Source organism: Protopterus annectens, chromosome 9.part0 (assembly GCF_019279795.1).
Source record: "Protopterus annectens isolate FY-2018-M chromosome 9.part0, PAN1.0, whole genome shotgun sequence".
Taxonomy (NCBI): domain Eukaryota; kingdom Metazoa; phylum Chordata; order Ceratodontiformes; family Protopteridae; genus Protopterus; species Protopterus annectens.
In genome coordinates this window covers 932,263,178-932,282,121 of record NC_056743.1, presented here as the reverse complement: position 1 = coordinate 932,282,121, position 18,944 = coordinate 932,263,178, and the positions used below count along the sequence as shown (strand labels likewise).

Sequence of the window (18,944 nt, the reverse complement as noted above, 5' to 3'; positions counted from 1 at the left end):
AAACTGGGATCCCTAGTGAAGGATAATCACAAAGCATTCTTCAGCTATGTCAGAAATCTAAAACAGAAAGCCCAGCTTTGTGTTGAGTTAGTAGTGAATGGTACTACTCATACTGACCCTGAGGACATCACCAACTTGCTAGCAGATAGATTTGGCGCAGACTCTGCCCCCCCCATCCTCACCAGATGTGCCTCAAAGCATATCTGTCACCAGTCCTCTATTTAGCATCTCCAAAGAACAAGCATTAACCACACTCTCCATGGCCAAACACATAGCCTCTATGGGACCAGATAACATCCCGGGGTGCCTACTACATGGTCTAAAACACGTTGTAGTGGAACCACTTGGCGCACTCTTCAACCAATGTCAAAGTACGGGCTTTGTCCCAGCAGAGTGGAAATCAGCAAAAGAAATTCTCTTGCACAAAGGGGGTCCATCAACCAACCCTGGGAACTATAGCCCTATAAGCCTAACCAGCCTTATCTGCAAGGCCATGAAGAGAGTTATCAAGGACCTTATCAACAAAGACATGGGTGACCTTCAAACTCTTGACCAGACACAATATGGCTTTGTTAAGGGTAGATCATGCTTATTAAACATGGTGGAGTTCTTCGAGAATGTCACCAAAGCCCTGGATGAAGGCAAAATAGTACATACAGCCTATCCTGACTTAGCCAAGGCTTTTGATGTAATCCCCCACTCAGGCATCACTGAGAAACTCACTCAGCTAGGAATTAACTCATATGTCACTAGATGGGTAAGCCAACTGGCTCACCGACAGAATGCGGGTCTATATTTCATTGAAAACTCATTTCATTGAAGTTTAATTCATTGACGCATATTCACTGAAAACCCATTTCACTGAAACTCATTTTGTTGAAAGGTATATATGGCCTTTTCCCCACTGTTGTGCGATCCTGGAGTTAGTATATAAAGTAAGGGGGCGTGGGGGGGCACAGCCCCCACATTGGGGGGTGTGGGTGGCGTATCCCCCACATAATGCAAATCTTTTAAAGCATATTGATGGATACTTACAAGTGTAATGAATAAATTCTTCCAGAAGACAACCTATAACCAATTTATGTGGGGGGCTTTCCCCCCCACACTCCCCCTTACTTTATATACTAACTCCAGGATCGCACAACAGTGGGGAACAGGCCATATATACCTTTCAACGAAATGAGTTTCAGTGAAATGGGTTTCCAGTGAAGTGAGCTTTCAGTGAATATGTGTCAATGAATTAAGCTTCAATTAAATTAATTTTCAGTGAAATGATATAGACCTACAGAATGCATATACTCAGAGTTGGGGATTCTACCTCTGCCAGCAGATCAGTTACCAGAGGTGTACCACAAGGATCTGTGCTGGGCCCCCTACTGTTTGAAATCTATTGTTCAGAAGTTCATATGAAAATAGATGTCCTGTGGCTTAACAAGTTCACTGATGACTGCAAATTGGGTGCAATCACTGAGTCCCTCAATGAGGGTGACATACTACAAAAAGGGCTTACATAGACAAGTGATTAGTGCCAAAGCCACGGACTTAAACTAAATGCAAAAAAATGCATTATCATCCCTTTCGGCAAAGGGGAAGTCCCTGCAAATGACAATATTAACAGTAACCCCTTAGTTCAAACCCCGTGGTGAGAGATTTGGGAACACAGGTTAATAGCAACTTTAACTTCGATCACCATGTGTCCACAGTGGTAAGGAAGGGCTTCTTTGTTGCACATCTCATAAGTAAAGGCATTGCATCCAGAGCCAAGGATGTTATTACTCCCTTGTACTCATCCATCATCAGACCACTAATAGAGTACAATGCTCCCTGCTGTATGTATCTCACCAGACACCTGCAGCAGCTGGAGAGATCTCAGAGGTTTCTCACCAAGAAAATTCAGGGCCTTAAACACATGACCTATATGGACAAACTAAAGGCCCTGTCACTATTCTCTGTATCTTGTAAGCTGCTGAGAGGCAAACTGTGCCTGGCCTACAGAGCAGTCTCAGACCCTTCTCAATACCCCTCACATCCTCTTCCTACCTGAAACGTGGCTCAAGCCACAAATCTCAAATAGTGAAATACTCCCACCAGGTTATAATATCTTCCGATCTGACAGACCTGTAAAAAAAGGTGGTGGCATGGCCATGCTCTACTCAAACATTCTTAACCTCTCACCGTACCCTTCCCCAATTCCGGACTTCCTCACAGCTGAAATCATGATCCTTAACTGCCATCTGAAGCCCCACAAAAAAACTTGCAATTGCCTCTATCTACCTTCCTCCTGGTAACAATCTGCCCATTCTTGAAAACATCCTATCCTGGTTCTCCTACAACATACCATATCACTTATCCTTGGTGATGTCAACATTGATTGGTCCAAACTCACAACTGACTCCCCCCAACTCAGTATCCACCTACACGGCTTCCACCAACTTGTAACATCTCCCACACGCTTCCATAAAAATTCCACTTCCAGCTCCATCATAGACTGGATCCTTACCAATTCCCCCCACCAATACCACAATCCCACCACCTTACCTGACTCCCTCAGTGATCATCTCCCTACCACCATCTTAAGACACTACTCCTATATTCCTAAACCCCACCTTATCAAAGACTGTCAAAAACTATCGACTTTCAATTCATCCCAATTTAACTCCATTCTCCACAACATAGATTGGTCCATCCTAAAACACCTCCTCCTCCTAAATGATGCTGTAAGCACTTTCAATAGCATCTTCATGAATACTCTAAACTCCTTAGCTCCCTCTAGGAAGATCAGAGTAAAAATCAAACCATGCTCCCTGGCTCTCCAAAGAGACTAGGTCCCTTATGAAACAAAGAGATCATGCTTGGAAAACCTGGCCTAAAACTAAGCAATCACCTTTTCTTCAAAAATACAGGCAACTGAGGAACCTTGCAAAAAAAACATACAACTAATGACAAAAAGTTATACTATAGCTCTGCTCAGCTTAACAACAAATCCAATCCTCAAAAATTTTGGTCAACTCTCAACAACAGCCTCTATCCTGGAAAGCCCTCTAATCCCTTCCCATACCCTAACTCTTCCTCTCAGGAAACAGCTACCCTCCTGAATAAACATTTTATTTCTTCCATCCAAAATCTGGTAATCTCTAAGCCAAACTCTACTTCGACACCCACCTATCCAGGTCCCAATAACACAACTTTGTTTTCTTTTGAGCCATTTCCCATTACTTACATCAAATCTCTACTACTCAAGCTAAAACCTTGCTCTCCTTCCACTGACAATCGATCTCCTACATTCCTCAAACTTGCTGCTGACTCAATTGCCTATCCTGTATCTATACTAATTAATCGATCTATTCTGGAATCAACTGTCCCCACCCTTTGGAAATCTTTCTTCACTATCCCTCTTCATAAAAGTGGAAAGTCCACTGACCCCTCAAACTACCGACCCATTGCCATTCTGTCCCCCCTCTCCAAGATATTAGAAAAATGTATTCACTCACAGCTTCTCAATCACCTCCTCACACACCACTTACTTAACCCTACCCAACATGGATTTCGTCCTCACCACAGCACCACCACTGCCATCCTCTCCTTCACTCGTATCATTGCAGAGGCCCTAGACAACAATAAACTCATTTCCTGTCTCTTCCTAGATCTCTCCAAAGCCTTTGATACTGTTTCTCATCCTCAACTACTATCCAAACTCGCAAATCTCCACCTATCCCCCTCCACACTTGCCTGGTTTAATAGTTACCTATCTGGCAGGGAACAATCTGTCAAATGGCTCTCATCCTCCTCACCTTTCCTTCCCATCTCCACTGGTGTTCCCCAAGGCTCCATCCTGGGACCCCTTTTCTTTAACATCTTCACCAATGATCTTTACACCTCATGCAAAGAATCTTCCCTTATTCAGTATGCCGACGACTCCACACTTATATCCATCTCAAATAACATTCCTGAAATACACTCCCTGACCTAACAGGCCCTACTATCCACTGAACAATGGCTCTCTCACAACCTATTGATCCTAAATCCCAAAAAGACCAAACTCCTACTTTTCCTTCCCCGTTCTCCTTCTCATCACAAAACCTCCTTTTTTATTACATCTTCTAACAATACAAACATCTAACCTGACACCCACACAAAACTCCTAGGGGTCATTATCGATGACAAACTCAAGTTCAACCTACACATACTCCAATGTATATAAAAAAAAAAAACAGAAACTAGATCTGCTATATCGGAACAAAAAATTCCTAACCCCTGAATCTAGACTTACCCTGGGCCAGGCACTCCTCCTCCCCTCCCTCTTATACGCCGCCTCAGTTCTTACCAATATCCAGGCCTCCACTCTAAACAAACTGCAACAGACTTAACATAAAATAGCCAGATTCATTACTAACTCCCCATACAACTCACACCACTGCATTTCTTTAAACTCTCTTCAATGGCTTGAACTTTCCCAGTTTCTGCTATCTTATCAATTTCATATGCTACACTCTATTCTGTCCATCTCTATCTTCCTTAGTCTCCATATACATCCCATCCCGGACCCTCCGTACTTCTAACCAACAATTACTTGATATCTACCACCCAAAAAGGTCAGTAGGCAAACTACAAACACTCCCTTGCCCATGGCTTGGAACAAACTTCCCCTTGACTTGCGTTCAATCTCCCACACCTCACACTTTAAAAATGAACTAAAAGCTTATTTTCTCAATTCCAGAACCTGCCCTTGCCATGACCCTACCTAATCTTGCTTCCCTTTATGTACCCTCAAAAGGACCATACTTAGTACCTCATTACACCTCTCTCTCCAATGTGTCTACTATGCATTTGCACAATTTTATACAAACAAAAAATGTTTATTGTTGACCTATTGAACTATATTAATGTAAAATTGTTACTTAGCTTCTTTTTAATGCAACTTTAACTTTATGCATGTAACCCAACATATGTGAATCGTTTTGCTACAACTGCTATATCAATATTGTTTAAAATTGTACTTGTTTTAAAATGTATTACTGGAGCTTTTCTCCTCGGGTCTCCACTGAAAATGGGCCACAAGCCCAGTTGGACAAACCCGGTTAACAAATGTCAATAAATAAATAATGAAAATGCTGCACATCCACAAGTCAAATAGAACAAGATTCGCTTCTTCTAGGTATGTTAACCTAGCATGCGACATTAACAAAACATGCTGGAGAGAAAGCTATGTCCCCCAAAGGCTACCACTCCTGTGGAACAAACTCCCAATTCATGTAAAACAGAGGTCCTCAATGACTCTATGTCAGCGTAACTTAGAAAACTGTACGGGAGACCATAAATTTACCCCTGGGGTGTCACCTACATCCCTCCTGGACAAGGACAATCAGTGTTGATCGTAGATTTGTGCTGCACATATAGACCATGCAACTTGGTCAATAAGAACAAGGGTATAACATGGCTAGGCTTGTAAAGGGCCAATAGCCTAGTAACCTCCTATGAACCTCTGAACTAAAAGGAATGTAACTTTCGGGGACAAATCAACAATGTGTGTCGGGGTAATCTTTAAACACACTTCATCTAACTTTTAAGCTAGCAAAATCAGTACAAAATAAGGTCAGTGTTAAGACAATCCTAAGGGGCACAAATGATATCTGAGCCAAGCCCTAAACAAGTGAGCCCATGTTACCACTAAGGTGTAAGAAGGCCCTAGTTCAGGATTCATGAAAGAAGAGAGCATGGTTAGGCTAGAAAAACAGTTTGACTGGTGTAGCGCTGTCAGTAGCATGAATCAGTGATTCATGAGAATACATTGCCTTGAATGTTATGCAGTGTAAAACCAGCTTGATGTCGATATGCGCAGTGCAGACAGTAGTATGGCACAGTAGAATGGCCATTCCATGTATCTGCTTATGGCCTACCCCCAACCCTCAACAACAAGGGCAATGAGGCACTTAACCCAAGATGCACACGCTCAAAGTTAACACACAGCTAAGTGAAGTGGACCTTGGGGATTTCTGGCCCTCTTCTGCACACTATATATGTTTAATAGTTTAATCTTTGTTGGCAGTGAATCATTCAACAAGGCTTTCATGTAGTTCCCTGGCCTCAGTGAACTTCGTTTCTGCTACTGAGTCATTGCTGAAGCACTGAGGTACACGTCAGCAAAGCAATTCAAAAGGATCTGTGCTGTAGTACAGATATTGTGCTTTATTACGCTATGTTTTGTTTCTAATTTAAATATGGTCTGTTGTGTGGAGTGTTACAAGCACACGTCATGTCTCTAATTCTCAGCATGGCATTTTATTCCAACAAACAGTATTTTTCATAAATCCCAGAATAAACCGATACCCTCTTACTGTTACAAATACAAGGCAAAAGATAAAAAGGATGCCAGGGCTGTAATATAATCTGGGCAGCAGCAGAGTACAATACCCTAAATAAAAAGTTGTTTTATCAACAGCACATTTTTATTTTGAGAGCAGTACCATATTAATTAATTAATCTTAGAAAATACCCTATATTTAAACAAGTTGGTTGACATATTCCACTTATTCAGAACTGCCAGTATTCCTGTGCAGTAGTTTCACACAATAAGTGCAAAATCACAAAGTAAAAGCAACATATACGCAACAGTAGTAGTCAAATGGTGGCAAAATTAAATGCAGGACTGTCATGCTGGCTGTACAAAAAAAAAAATAATAATAGTTTGCCAAAAGGATTTAAGAATGCATGTAAAATGGAACAGTGAGTGACTGTAAAGTAAACAGTCAACCAGTACTTATTTTAGCAATACAAGTTCAAAATTCAAAGTCTAAATTGCATGAAATATTTTTACTGGAATCGACTTAGTGGTGACTCATGCTCTCAAATACAATTATTGAGTGAAAAAAAATTGGCTGCTTTACTTCTAGCATCACAGTGTGCGCCTTTGCCAAGCATTTTAGTTAAATTTTATATACAGCAATAAAATAAAAAGTTTGGTTATTTAAAAAGGAACAAATTTAATTTACAAAAAGCTACAGCACAAAGGTTTACTTGACTGCGCCAATCAATATACGACAAATCTGCATTTTTTCCTTGAAGCTTGAACTCTGGCAGCCAACACTAAATACTTTCCATGTCTTTTTTTCAGATGGAAAATTGAATCTTTAATTTTGGCACTATTTCGAAAATAACTACGCTGAAGTTCACCACAGAGAGTAAAACTGTGTAAGTAAATCATCATAACATTATAAGTTAAAATGACTGATGCTACAGTGATGAGCACTGCAGGGATCTTTTTCCAGTGTAGATAGCCCAATGTCCAGAGCTTCACATCTCTCCTTCTGACTGGACCGACTCCACATTTGTATGCTCCTAATATAAAGGTGGCATCCTTTACCATCTTCCTTTCTTTTTATCCAAGGACAACTAACCAAAAATTTACTTGTAGGCTGCTCCTAAGTTACATCCTGGGCAAACTACCAATACTACAGGGAGCTCACCTGCGACCTACACCCCAGTCTTGTGCTAAGAATCCCAAGAATACTGGTTCTCCACAGATAAGACCAAGAAAACTCTAATACCCTTCTTACCATGGCTGGCACTGGAACTGGTGGTAGGGATCTGGTAACCCACCATAGTCTTTGGATACCCACAGATACACAAGTTGGGATGGAAGAATCAAAACTACACTGAAAAGCTAATCACACATGAACTACCAATACTTTTTGCTCCTTATACAGTTGCACAAAATTCTTCATATGGATCACTGTTACAACAATCACTGTATGGATGCTGCCTAAAGTTTAACTTGTAAGGAAGTTGGCTACTGCCCCAGGGCAAGCTGCAGTTGGCCCTGAAGGAGAACAGTGCTGAAACCAGTTCCCTTTCTGGACAGAATGTCCAGTCTGTAGTGCTTACACAAAATGTACCCAGAGGACCAGGTGGTTGAATCCAAAATCTCCTGGGTACTCAGCCCTCTAATAGCCACAATAGCAGAAGCTGTAGTGCTACTACCTTGTAAGCCTATGATCTTGTAGGGCCTTTCCATAACATCAACAAAAGTTAATACAATGAGCCACTCATGTGGCTATGGTGCATTTACAGCCCAAGTGTGCTTCTTTGTTAACAGCAAAAAACATACGTTGTTGCTCACCTTTTACACTGTTGATTTTATGCAGATCTCACCTGCCAGTGAGCAACCCAAGAATGCAAAATCCCCCCCTCCTTAATCTACAGATTAGGTAAAAAAGACTGGTAAATTGAATGGAATGGTTAAGAGCAATTGTGTAAAGAATTTAAGCATAAAGGAGACTTAACCAGTAAGCTATCCCTGTCCCTATGAAAAACTAGGAAGGGGTTGTTACAAATCATTGTATGGAGTTCAGATATTCTTCTCACTAAAGTGGACACAAAAGTGTTGTTTTCCAAGTCAGGAACTCAGTGGATGCTATAAACACCAGTTCAGAAAAAAAAGATTGGGTTAACATTTGTAGAACAAAAATGCCACAGCGGACTCATTACTTTCCTAGGGGCGCTCAGGTGTAAAAATCCACTAAAAACAAAACTGTGCAACTGGTAGCAAAAAAGATTAAAGGGAGTTACATTGGTAGGCAAGCTAAAATAGCAGACAAAATTATCTTCAATATAGGAAAGGCTAGTCCTGTACGAAAAAGCTCAGACAGATGTTAAGAAAATCACTGACTATCAGAAATGGGATCTTGATTATTCCTTCTAGCACCAGAGAGGAAGCCTCTTCAATTTATTTGTAGGATTTCCTAGTACTAGACCTTCTGTCTCCCTCAACATTGTTAACATGTCCTCTGAGTAAATGTGCCTTAATGGTAACAGCAACACTGTCCATGCTTGTCAGTTTGATTGTGCACAATTTGAGCTGTATCAGTGTCCCCCTGAGATGGGGGAGTACATGCACATGCTGAGAAGTACTGTTTTTCTCCCTTGCTTTTTGCATCAAGATGGAAAACCAATGCTGCCTTGACCAAAAGGGTGCTATATGCATCATTTTTGGTCTGTCTTCACATATCTTCCCAATCACACTGCAGAGTATGAGTACTGCAGAGTAAGGATACAGAAACAGGCCTGCACATTTGAAGTAAGGGGCATCCACTGCCCATACCTCCTTGCATGGTGTTGTAGGGCAGACATTTTTCAGATGCCAGATGCTTGGAAAAGCAAAGTAGTCTATTTTTAGTACACCCTGCCTGTGGGTGGGACCAAAACATAGAAGTGAGACACAGAGATACAGACACGTGCACACACACACACACACACACACACACACACACACACACACACACACACACACACACAGATTGGGGAGGGGGCAGAATGAAAGATCCTTGACCAACACTCCTTCATGCGGACTCTGCATTTGTTCTGTGTTCAGTAGATCTGCCAAGGCCTTCTCTAGAAAAGGGATGTACAAGTCTCTGAGAGTCATGCATGATTCCAAGGACATCTTGCATGCCTGTACAGAAAGCCTATACAGAGGGTATGACCAAGTCCACCCTTCTTTGCTTATGTACCACACCACTACTGACCATTCTCTTATAATGAGTAAACCACAGGATCCCAGAGTGGCTTGAATGCCATTCATGCCAGTACAATAGCCCTTATTTCCCTGCATGGAAGAGAGAAGGTTCTAGTCCCAGGTTTCCTGCATTCTGTGGTCTAAGTGGGTTCCCCAGGTTGTGCCTGAGGCATCGGTGGTGACTGTTTGATTCACAACTGTGTGTTGAAGAACACCCATGTTTATCCGTACTGTTTGTCTTCTCCATGAGATCTTTCACCTTACACAAGGCAGTAGAGGCACAGTCTCTTCCAGTGACTTGGTAAGTTGGTGCTACCTACTTTTGAAATATCTTTCAATTTTCTCATGTGATTGTTTTAGAGGGGGACCAAAGAGTCAATACCATGCATCATAGGATCTTCAGGAATTTATTTGCCAAGGCAGAGTTCTTTTGAGATGTCCCATGAAAAAAAAATAGATCAGAAAATCTATATTGTGTTGGGGAGGAAAGTCTTCTGAGTGTAAGAGTCCAATAAGGTACCTAGAATGACTGCTGTTCTGGATGGTTTTAGATGGAAGTTGAAGATGAGAGAAAATACCAGGCTCTGTAAACAATCCAGGTTGTAAGTTAATGCTCTCTGTAAATCCATCAAGGTCTTGGCCTGGACCAGGTATTCATACAGATAAAGGGCAAGTGTGTATATGTCCTAGGTTCTGTAACATGGTACAATTGAAACCATGTATTTTGTAAAGACCCTAAGGATAGCTGTTAATTCAAAGAGCAAAGAAGAAAATCAGAAAGCACCTGTAGTTCCTGTGTATATAAACAGGCAGGCAGGTATCCTTTAACTCCAAGGTGCTCATCAAGGCTTAGAGAAGCAGGTAGAGCAGAAGGGCACACAGTGACTACATTATAATCTTTGGCCCTTACTTAGCTTAAATAGATCTAGGATAGCTCTCCAATGTACATTTTTTTCTTGGCACCAGAAACAGACTTCAGTAGAAACCCAAGGCCTTTTGGCATGCTCTCTGCTGTTTGTTGCTGTAGTAAGAAGTGTCAAAAGGGAGTTGCACCATAAGCCTTTGGTCACTGGTCAATTATGGGATTCAATACAACTCTTGGACAGACAGGAAGTTCAGTCTTTACCCCAGTGACAAAGTTAGCAGCCTTCGTCTGTTTTCTAGGAGTCTTTCCCAAACGTCTGTATGGGGTAGAGGAGGACAGAAAGGGCTGGGATGATTCTGGGGTAACAGGAGGAGGGGAAATGCATGACAGAGTTACTACTGCACCAAATTGCTCTATGCTCCACTTTCTCATCTCTTTAACCCTTTCTCTTATGAAAACCACTTCTCCCCTTCAAATGTTATTGTTTACCATTATGATGGCAGTAGGATCAATGCTTGAAAGGGTAATTCCAATCAACATCAGGGTGGAAAAACTACATCACTAACTCCATCATCTTCCTCTTCGTCTCCAGTTTTTTTTTTTAATTTTGAGAAGTGGTCCAAAGAGAATTCAGAAGCTACAGCTTCACATTCTCCGCCATGGGTTGCATCCTCAGCCAGTCATGCCCACAACCACAAATCCCACTGCAACACATGGATGCTGCATGAAGAGCATAACAGCCACATCTATGATTGACTTGAACAAGGCAGACCAGTTTTGTCTTCAAGGTAATGCCAAACATTTCCCTTAATGCTCCAATCAACTGTTTGAGCTTTCTTCTAATGCTTCAGTCAATTAATTTGAAGACTTCATTTTGACAGCTGATTATGCGGTTTGAGAATTTAGAGCCCCAAAAGGCAGAATTACTACACTTTATTTATAAAATGACTCAAGATCCCACCCCTTAGTCATGAGGAACAGAACCTGAAGTTGGCCCCAGCTTTGACTTTTATGTAACATTCATATCCACATGCATCACTGGTGGATCTGCCACTGGGTTCCTGCGAAGATAACGTCAAAGGAAACTAGACACTGCAGAAATGGTCAAACTTCCTGGAAGCAAGGCTACTGCATGTCTCATCGTCCACCAACCTATCAAAGGCACACACAACTAAAAATCTAAGGTGTCCACATAAGTAAAGATCCAAGGCGCGCGCGCACAACTAAAACTCCAAGGCGCGCGCAACTAAAACTCCAAGGCGCGCGCGCAACTAAAACTCCAAGGCGCGCGCAACTAAAACTCCAAGGCGCGCGCGCAACTAAAACTCCAAGGCGCGCGCGCAACTAAAACTCCAAGGCGCGCGCAACTAAAACTCCAAGGCGTGCGCGCAACTAAAACTCCAAGGCGCGCGCGCAACTAAAACTCCAAGGCATGCGTGCAACTAAAACTCCAAGGCACGCGCGCAACTAAAACTCCAAGGCACGCGCGCAACTAAAACTCCAAGGCACGCGCGCAACTAAAACTCCAAGGCACGCGCGCAACTAAAACTCCAAGGCACGCACGCAACTAAAACTCCAAGGCACGTGAGCAACTAAAACTCCTTTGCACGTGCGCAACTAAAAATCCAATGGGTCTATATTACATGATCGAACCTTTAGTTAGTCGAATAACTAAAACTCGATCACTAAATGTCCAAGTCCCAAAAACACAAATGGCAATTTCCACACACACAAACAATTTGTTTGGCAGTTACGCAGATTTTGCCCTTTCTACAATGTGGAGCAATCTTGGAGTTGGTATATTTAGCTTGGTGGGTGTGGGGGCAAAGCCTCCCACTTGATTTGTGTTTAATGTTTTTTTTTTTGTTTTTTTTCAGATGGGCAATGGCATTGTTTCCCTGTGTGGAAACTGCCATTCACAGTTTTGGGACTTCAACATTTAGTAATCGAACTTTAGTTATTTGATTAACTAAAGCTTCGATCATGTAATATAGAGCCAAATCCAAGGCACGGGTGTAACTAAAAATCCAAGGCACACACATAACCAAAAATTCTTTGATGACTTCCTGAATGACAAATCTCTTACGAGTGGGAACAAATAGGCAAGGCTAGGGGCAACCCTGCCTCACAGCTGGCAGCACAGCCCCCCCCACCATAAAAAAAAGAGTGTGACAGAGAGACAGAGGCACAGAGAGAAAGTACAGTAAACAGCATTGCTGTCAGCCAACACTATACAACATTTCATTATAAATGACACAAAGCTCAAAACTGTAGTCCTCAGATAAGACAAAAGGTAAAGGAAACCATAATGATTTACTACCAGCTTTATGAAAAGAATGCCTAATCATCACATATACTATTTTGCTTTAGCTACAAAAATAATGCTCTTTTGCCTGCTGCTGAAATTTCTTCTTATCAAGGAAGATCCCAAGACCTCTACTGTTTACAACAACCTAGCTACCCCTCCCATTTCCTTCTTTTTTCCTACTGTGCGGTTTACTAAATTCTACAAATAAATGTGTTCAGAATATCTAATTGTGATGACGTAAATATGCTCAGACAAAGCATAGGGGGAGGGCAACTACAAATCCACATCGCACAGTTTATTTCTTCTTCCTCCAGCCACATAAATCACTTAACAGTTGCTAGGCAAAAATTTAGTCACATTTCAATATGTTAATTATACAAAGGAATAGTGATGATTCACAATTAAGAGATCATAAACAAGGTACCAACAAAGTCGAAATTTTAACAGGCAGCATAAAGAACTAAATACATACTCTCTGCATGTATTTATGAAGGTATCCCCAAGATCCAAACCCCCCCCCCACAAAAGTACTGCATTACACAAGGTTGAGCTGTCACACAAAATGGCAAGAACAGAGTTTGGGGGTATAAATGAGTAGTGCAGGAACTAAACAATAGTTGTACAACAGACATTATGAGGAAAATTTCCTCCCAACACCTTCCCCAACGCTATACTGTACGCATACATTCACCACTGCCCTGCAAAATTCCAGCATGCTGTTGCTAAATCCAGGTCCATTCAACAGGCCCATTTTCAGATGATTATTGTTTATGCCTGTATAAATGATCTGCTTGGTCATCAATATTTGCCAAAGCAGAACTTGCAAAATCCCAATAAATAAACCCATATAGTAAGCAACTTTGACAGACGAAGCCACTGTTAATCTGCTGTCAAGCACTGGTGAACATACTGCCTAGAAAACTGAAGATGATGGGGAAAAAAAAAAACTGGAAGACTTACTTTTGATAACTTTGCTGCTTTCTCGCACAACCTCGTCTTTTGCATGATCCATTTCATTAATAGTCATCAGTACCTCCTGGTATGCCTTCAAAGCCAAGTGCATTCTAAAGGTGAAATTGATAAAACTTTGTTTTTTCATCATCATCATCTAAACACAATACATGCACAGAACTAAATAAATCTTTCTTGGAGATATGGCAAGGGCATTAACCATCTTAATACAGATTATTGCAAAAAAAAAAAAGTGAAACGCACATTGCCAAAACAAATAGGACTCCATATTAATGCTACTTAAATTTATCTTTCCTTTCCACATGTTACCCTCCTCTTCTAGAATTTACAGACTTGCCTTTATTTACTCTATCTTAATGATTGTCATCTCAGAGTACTGTAATATTCCACATGTTCCACCCAATCCTACACCACCCAGTTTCACAGCTCGCCGTGAAAGAAGCAAGATGTACTATTTATCCAAACTTCAGTGCTCCCAGCTTTATTAGCCTGGACAAGGACGTACTCTACCAAGGAATACAGCCTCATGGCTATCAGGGCCTATCTCTTCAATTATTTCCACTCTTGTTAGTCTGGGACCAGTATAGGTCTGGTATGGGTTCTGTGTAATGATGCTGGTCCTTAAGGGTCAAGAAACTCCATAGCAATAAGAGTGCATTTCTCCCTTAAATGGTGACGATATGGTCAGGGAGCTTGATATGGGCTCTGCCCATATCGCAGCAAACCCTGAGGGGTCAGTAGTAAGATTTACATAGTCCAAAAGAGGGGTCACTTCTCTGCAAAAGAATGACATTTGCAACCTTCTTAATTTAAAAAAAAGTGATCTCCTGGAAAGAGTAAATGTCTTGCCTCTAAACAAGAGAGAAGAAAAGCAAGAAGTTCCAATACTGCTTTACTGTATATGAAAACTATTTTGTAAATGAGTACTAGATTCTTAGTGTTTCCAATATGTTGAAATTTAAATAGCTAATGACAATTACCCAAGAAATATTGGCAATTAAGGCAGCTTTAAAAGCCTGCCACATATTACTTTATGTAGGAGTTTACAATAACCCCTAGTAACACAGTTCAGTTATTTCAGTCCAGGTCTCTCAACTTCATATCAAATCAAGAATAATTCTGGAAATGTCAAGGAAAAAGCTCACAGTTGCACTAGTCTTAAAACCTGCTAAAAAACACCTATACAGTAGCTAAATCTGTAGATACACAGAATGTAAGGAACACACACACTAACGAATTTCACCAGCCCATGAAATATACAATCCATCTGTAAAGTGGAAATCATGAATATCCCACAACTCATCCACACAACTCAAGGAATTCATCATCATATATAAAATTTTTGTACCGTCTTGACCAAGATGTGTATTCTTTCTTGTCCATTAGCATCATTTCATAATAGGTAGTAAGATTCTGATCAATGAAGTGAAAAGTCCGCACACTGACAGTTTCTGAAACTAGTTCTGCCCGAAAGCGGTACATCCGATTGAATGCCATGAAGAAAGCCATGGACCACAAATAATATGTCTCATCATGCTGCTCGCTCTTTTCACGAATCAAGTTGTCCTAGAAAAGAAGCACACTGCATTAATAAAAAGACAAGGTGAAGCTTCAAGCTGTCTTACTTAAACTACATAATTCTGCATATAATTAAAATAAAAGAATACAAGTTAGCTATACAATGACCTTTACTCAGATATGGAATTGCTCTGCCGTTAATGTGATTTCAAATTTGTCAGATGGACTGTCTCAGCATGTTCTTCTTAATTCTCCCAAGTTAAACCTGAAAAAGAAATAAACCCTACAATTTCGGACTACTGCAGTTAATATAAACATTACATAAAATAAGCCATTCCAAAGATTCTTTCAAAAGCACCAAAGTAACTGCCACACGATTAAGGTGTGCACAAGATAGCAGTGTAAGAGAAAGTACAGTTGTGTTAAGAACTTCAACATATCTGTGGTATATGGGGGAACATTTGTCCATGCTACCTTAGTTTTTTCTTGTCCCCATCAGCTAAGGGGATGTAGAATGCTCCTAAAGTACGAGCCACCCAGATAGAATACTCTATATAAAAAAAAAAAAAGCAGTCCAGCTGGAAGTAACAACAAACCGGTCTTCTCCAGATTCTTTGCCCAACCTAAAGGGATGAGCAAGTTGTAATGGAAGCAAAGGACGAAAGTACATGGTTAAGTGACTCGATACTAACACACCTCAACCCCAAGATGCCCAAAGGAAAGTAAGTAAAGGTGTAGTGGAAGGGAAATACCACTGCAAAAGTGAACATACGCCAACATCTGCAATTATGTTAATTTCCTAACACAACTGTACTATGATCATCATACTGTTAAATGCAGTAGTAGTGAGAACGCTTGAAGTGAGCAGCTGGCTCTAAAAAGTTGCTACTTGCTATGAGAAATCATACTGTAGCTTTAGAGGTAATCTTCATGTTAAAATGCTTGGAGAAGGTGTGGACAGATGACTAGGTAGCTGCTTCCAAAATGGTCTGAGCGCTGACTCCTCTCAGGAAGGCAGTACTAGCTACTACTCCTCTTACAGGGTGGTCCCTCACATGCTCTAGTACAATCTTGACATGGAAGAATAACAGAAACAGATGCAGTAAACCAGCCATTTCAGAAATGGTCTGTTTAGAGAAAGAGCTACCATCCCTATCCTTTGAAAAAGATATGAATAACTGGTCTCATTTCCCTTCCCAATTGTCTAAGTACATCCAAGGCAAGCAAACCCTCTTCCCCTTTTCCTCCAGGGGGCAATGTAGAAAACAAAAGTTAATGGCCTGATTTAAGGAAAATTCTGTCACCATTTTGGGCAACAATGTAGACTGTAGAGGCTTTAGGTCAACTGGTACCCTAGCCAAAAGGGATCCAGTGCATCCCCCACCACACCACCAGGTGCCCCCATCTTGGTCTACTACCCCAAACAAATACTGAAATTGCACCCCTGGTAGAGCTGCGCCCTACGCAGCCGCCTAGTTGGCCTATGTCTAAGGCTGGCTATGAATGTAGAACTGGTGCAGTGTTACCAAGGTCCTTGTAGAAGATGAGAAAAGGCTGTTTGCACATGACAGCCTGCAGTTCTGACATTCTTCTGGCACATAAAATGTCCATCTTCTAAGTCAAGTACTTGAGAAGTTTACCAGCACCTGGCTGAAAAAGTGGTAACGTAAACCTCTCTAAACACATAACCGAGGTCCCATTTTGGAGAGGTTACTTCCTTGGAAAGTCTCAACTCCAAGATACCCTTTAAGGAATTGCTTTATGGATAAAAAATAAAGACAAGAATCACATGGTAAGCAAAGAGAAACTGCAGACACATAAACCATCAATGAAGCCCAAGGTTGAACAGATATTTGACAATCACAGGCACTGAAGTCCGATTAGGGTATAGACCTCCTCTCTTATATCAAAGGGAGAACAATTTCCAGTTAGGTATGATTTTCTTGTGTCTGGTTTACTAGCATCCCTTAGGATAAGAAAGCATGTCCTTTGGAAAACACGTGCCTAAAGGGGATGACATTCTAGATTATCTGGGCTATTAGCATTAGACTTTTCAGGTCGGGAAATATGAATTATTCCTTCTTCTCGGTCAAGATGTTTACCCGCTGAAGGTGCAGCTCAGGTTCTGTCCTTATCACAGTGAATAGGAGAAAATAAAAAACACTGCCGTCTCAACCAAAAGGGAGATATTAGTAGCACTTCTATCTGTCCTCCTTTATCTTCTGTATTATATGAGTAAAGGAGGATTTGGAAAAACTAGTATAAAAGCAGGTCTACCTAGCTTACTAAGAAGGCATCTGTTCTATTTCTGGTACACCCAATCTGTGAACCAAATACAGAACTACATACCCTGTACAATATCCATTCATTAGGGTGTGCCTTTTTCTGCCCAGCTGGATTACAAGAATGTTTTCCTGAGAGGGTAGCAATCTGTTCAAAGGGTCAAGTTTGACTTGAAGTAGGCACCAGGCCTCGAGCACCAGCCTGTATAAGGTAAGCCACCATGTTTCTAACCTGTTTATGGACTAAATCAACAAGTTGTTTTCTGTAAGCATATTTAGGATCACTAGATAAAATTACTGTCCTCATCTCTTCGGCAATGATGTACTTTTTCCTAAAGCTTTTGTCCCCAATTCTGATGAATCATCACTGTCCCTGATTGGGCCCCCTGACTACATCTGAGGAATCCAAGGTAACACACTGCCCAGCAACAGACAGAATGAATTATCCACATTGCATGTTGTATCCACCATGAGTTTTCCTTCTTGACATAATGCAACATGAGGATGAGACACTCTTCTTTCTTCGACACCACTGGAGTTCTATCATGTGAAGCCTAGATTTCGGACCATCAGAACTGAAGATGTCATGCATCCCAGTATTCTAAGGAACTCTTACACATTAATCTGAATATGCAATCCTGTGGCTATACAGTATGAAGTAAAAAAAAAAAAACATTTTTCTAAGGGAAGGAATGCCCTCAAGTTCACAGCTCTCTATAAGGTCACCAGGTAACAGGACCTGGCAGGAGGGTAGTATCTGGAATACTGGCATCTACAGTGAAGCAAGATGAAGAAAACTACAGTGCTGTTTTTGCTTCCTCTACAGTTGGTGCCTGAATTAGACAATTATACATTCCGAGGTAGTTGTTAAATGCCCTTGGTTATGCAGTTAGCATATTCCTGGAGCCAGGCACTTCTTGAACATCTGGAGAGCAGAAGACTAACTAAAAGACAAAGATGCAAGTTGGAAGTAAGCACATCATACTTTGAATCTGTAGTACTGTCAAATCTATTTTGAAAATGCATACATGGATATACATAGCATTTCAAGTTTAGGGGTGATCATGAAGGCTTACGAGAGAAAAAGAGGCAAAAAAAGAGTTTTCAAGGATACCATACTGAATTTAAGCTTTTCTTAAACTTGTTTATCCTTGACAAGTATAAGACTAGCCTTATAATGCCATCTTGTTTTTGGACAACAAACAAATCTTGAATAGAATCCTGTACACTCTTCCTATTCTGGTTTTCTCTCTCTCTCTGTTACTTCAATATACATGTATGGATGTATATATAGATATCACACACAGACACACACACACACACATATATATATATATATACATACATACATACATACATACACACACACACACATATATATATATATATGTGTGTATATATATATATATATATATATATATATATATATATATATACATACATACATACACACACACATATATATGTATGTATGTATATATATATATA

General features: G+C 40.8%; 1 protein-coding gene across 1 annotated transcript in view; it reads right to left on the bottom strand.

Annotated features, from left to right (window-relative positions):
- The window catches only part of TIMELESS (timeless circadian regulator), a 955,757-nt gene that overhangs the window by 570,378 nt on the left and 366,435 nt on the right, over positions 1–18,944 (bottom strand). Inside the window, exons 11-12 of the mRNA XM_044083673.1 lie at positions 15,005–15,222; positions 13,645–13,748 (exon numbers count right to left, since the gene is read on the bottom strand). Coding sequence (XP_043939608.1) covers positions 13,645–13,748; positions 15,005–15,222 — 322 coding nt within the window. The remainder of the gene's footprint in view (positions 1–13,644; positions 13,749–15,004; positions 15,223–18,944) is intronic.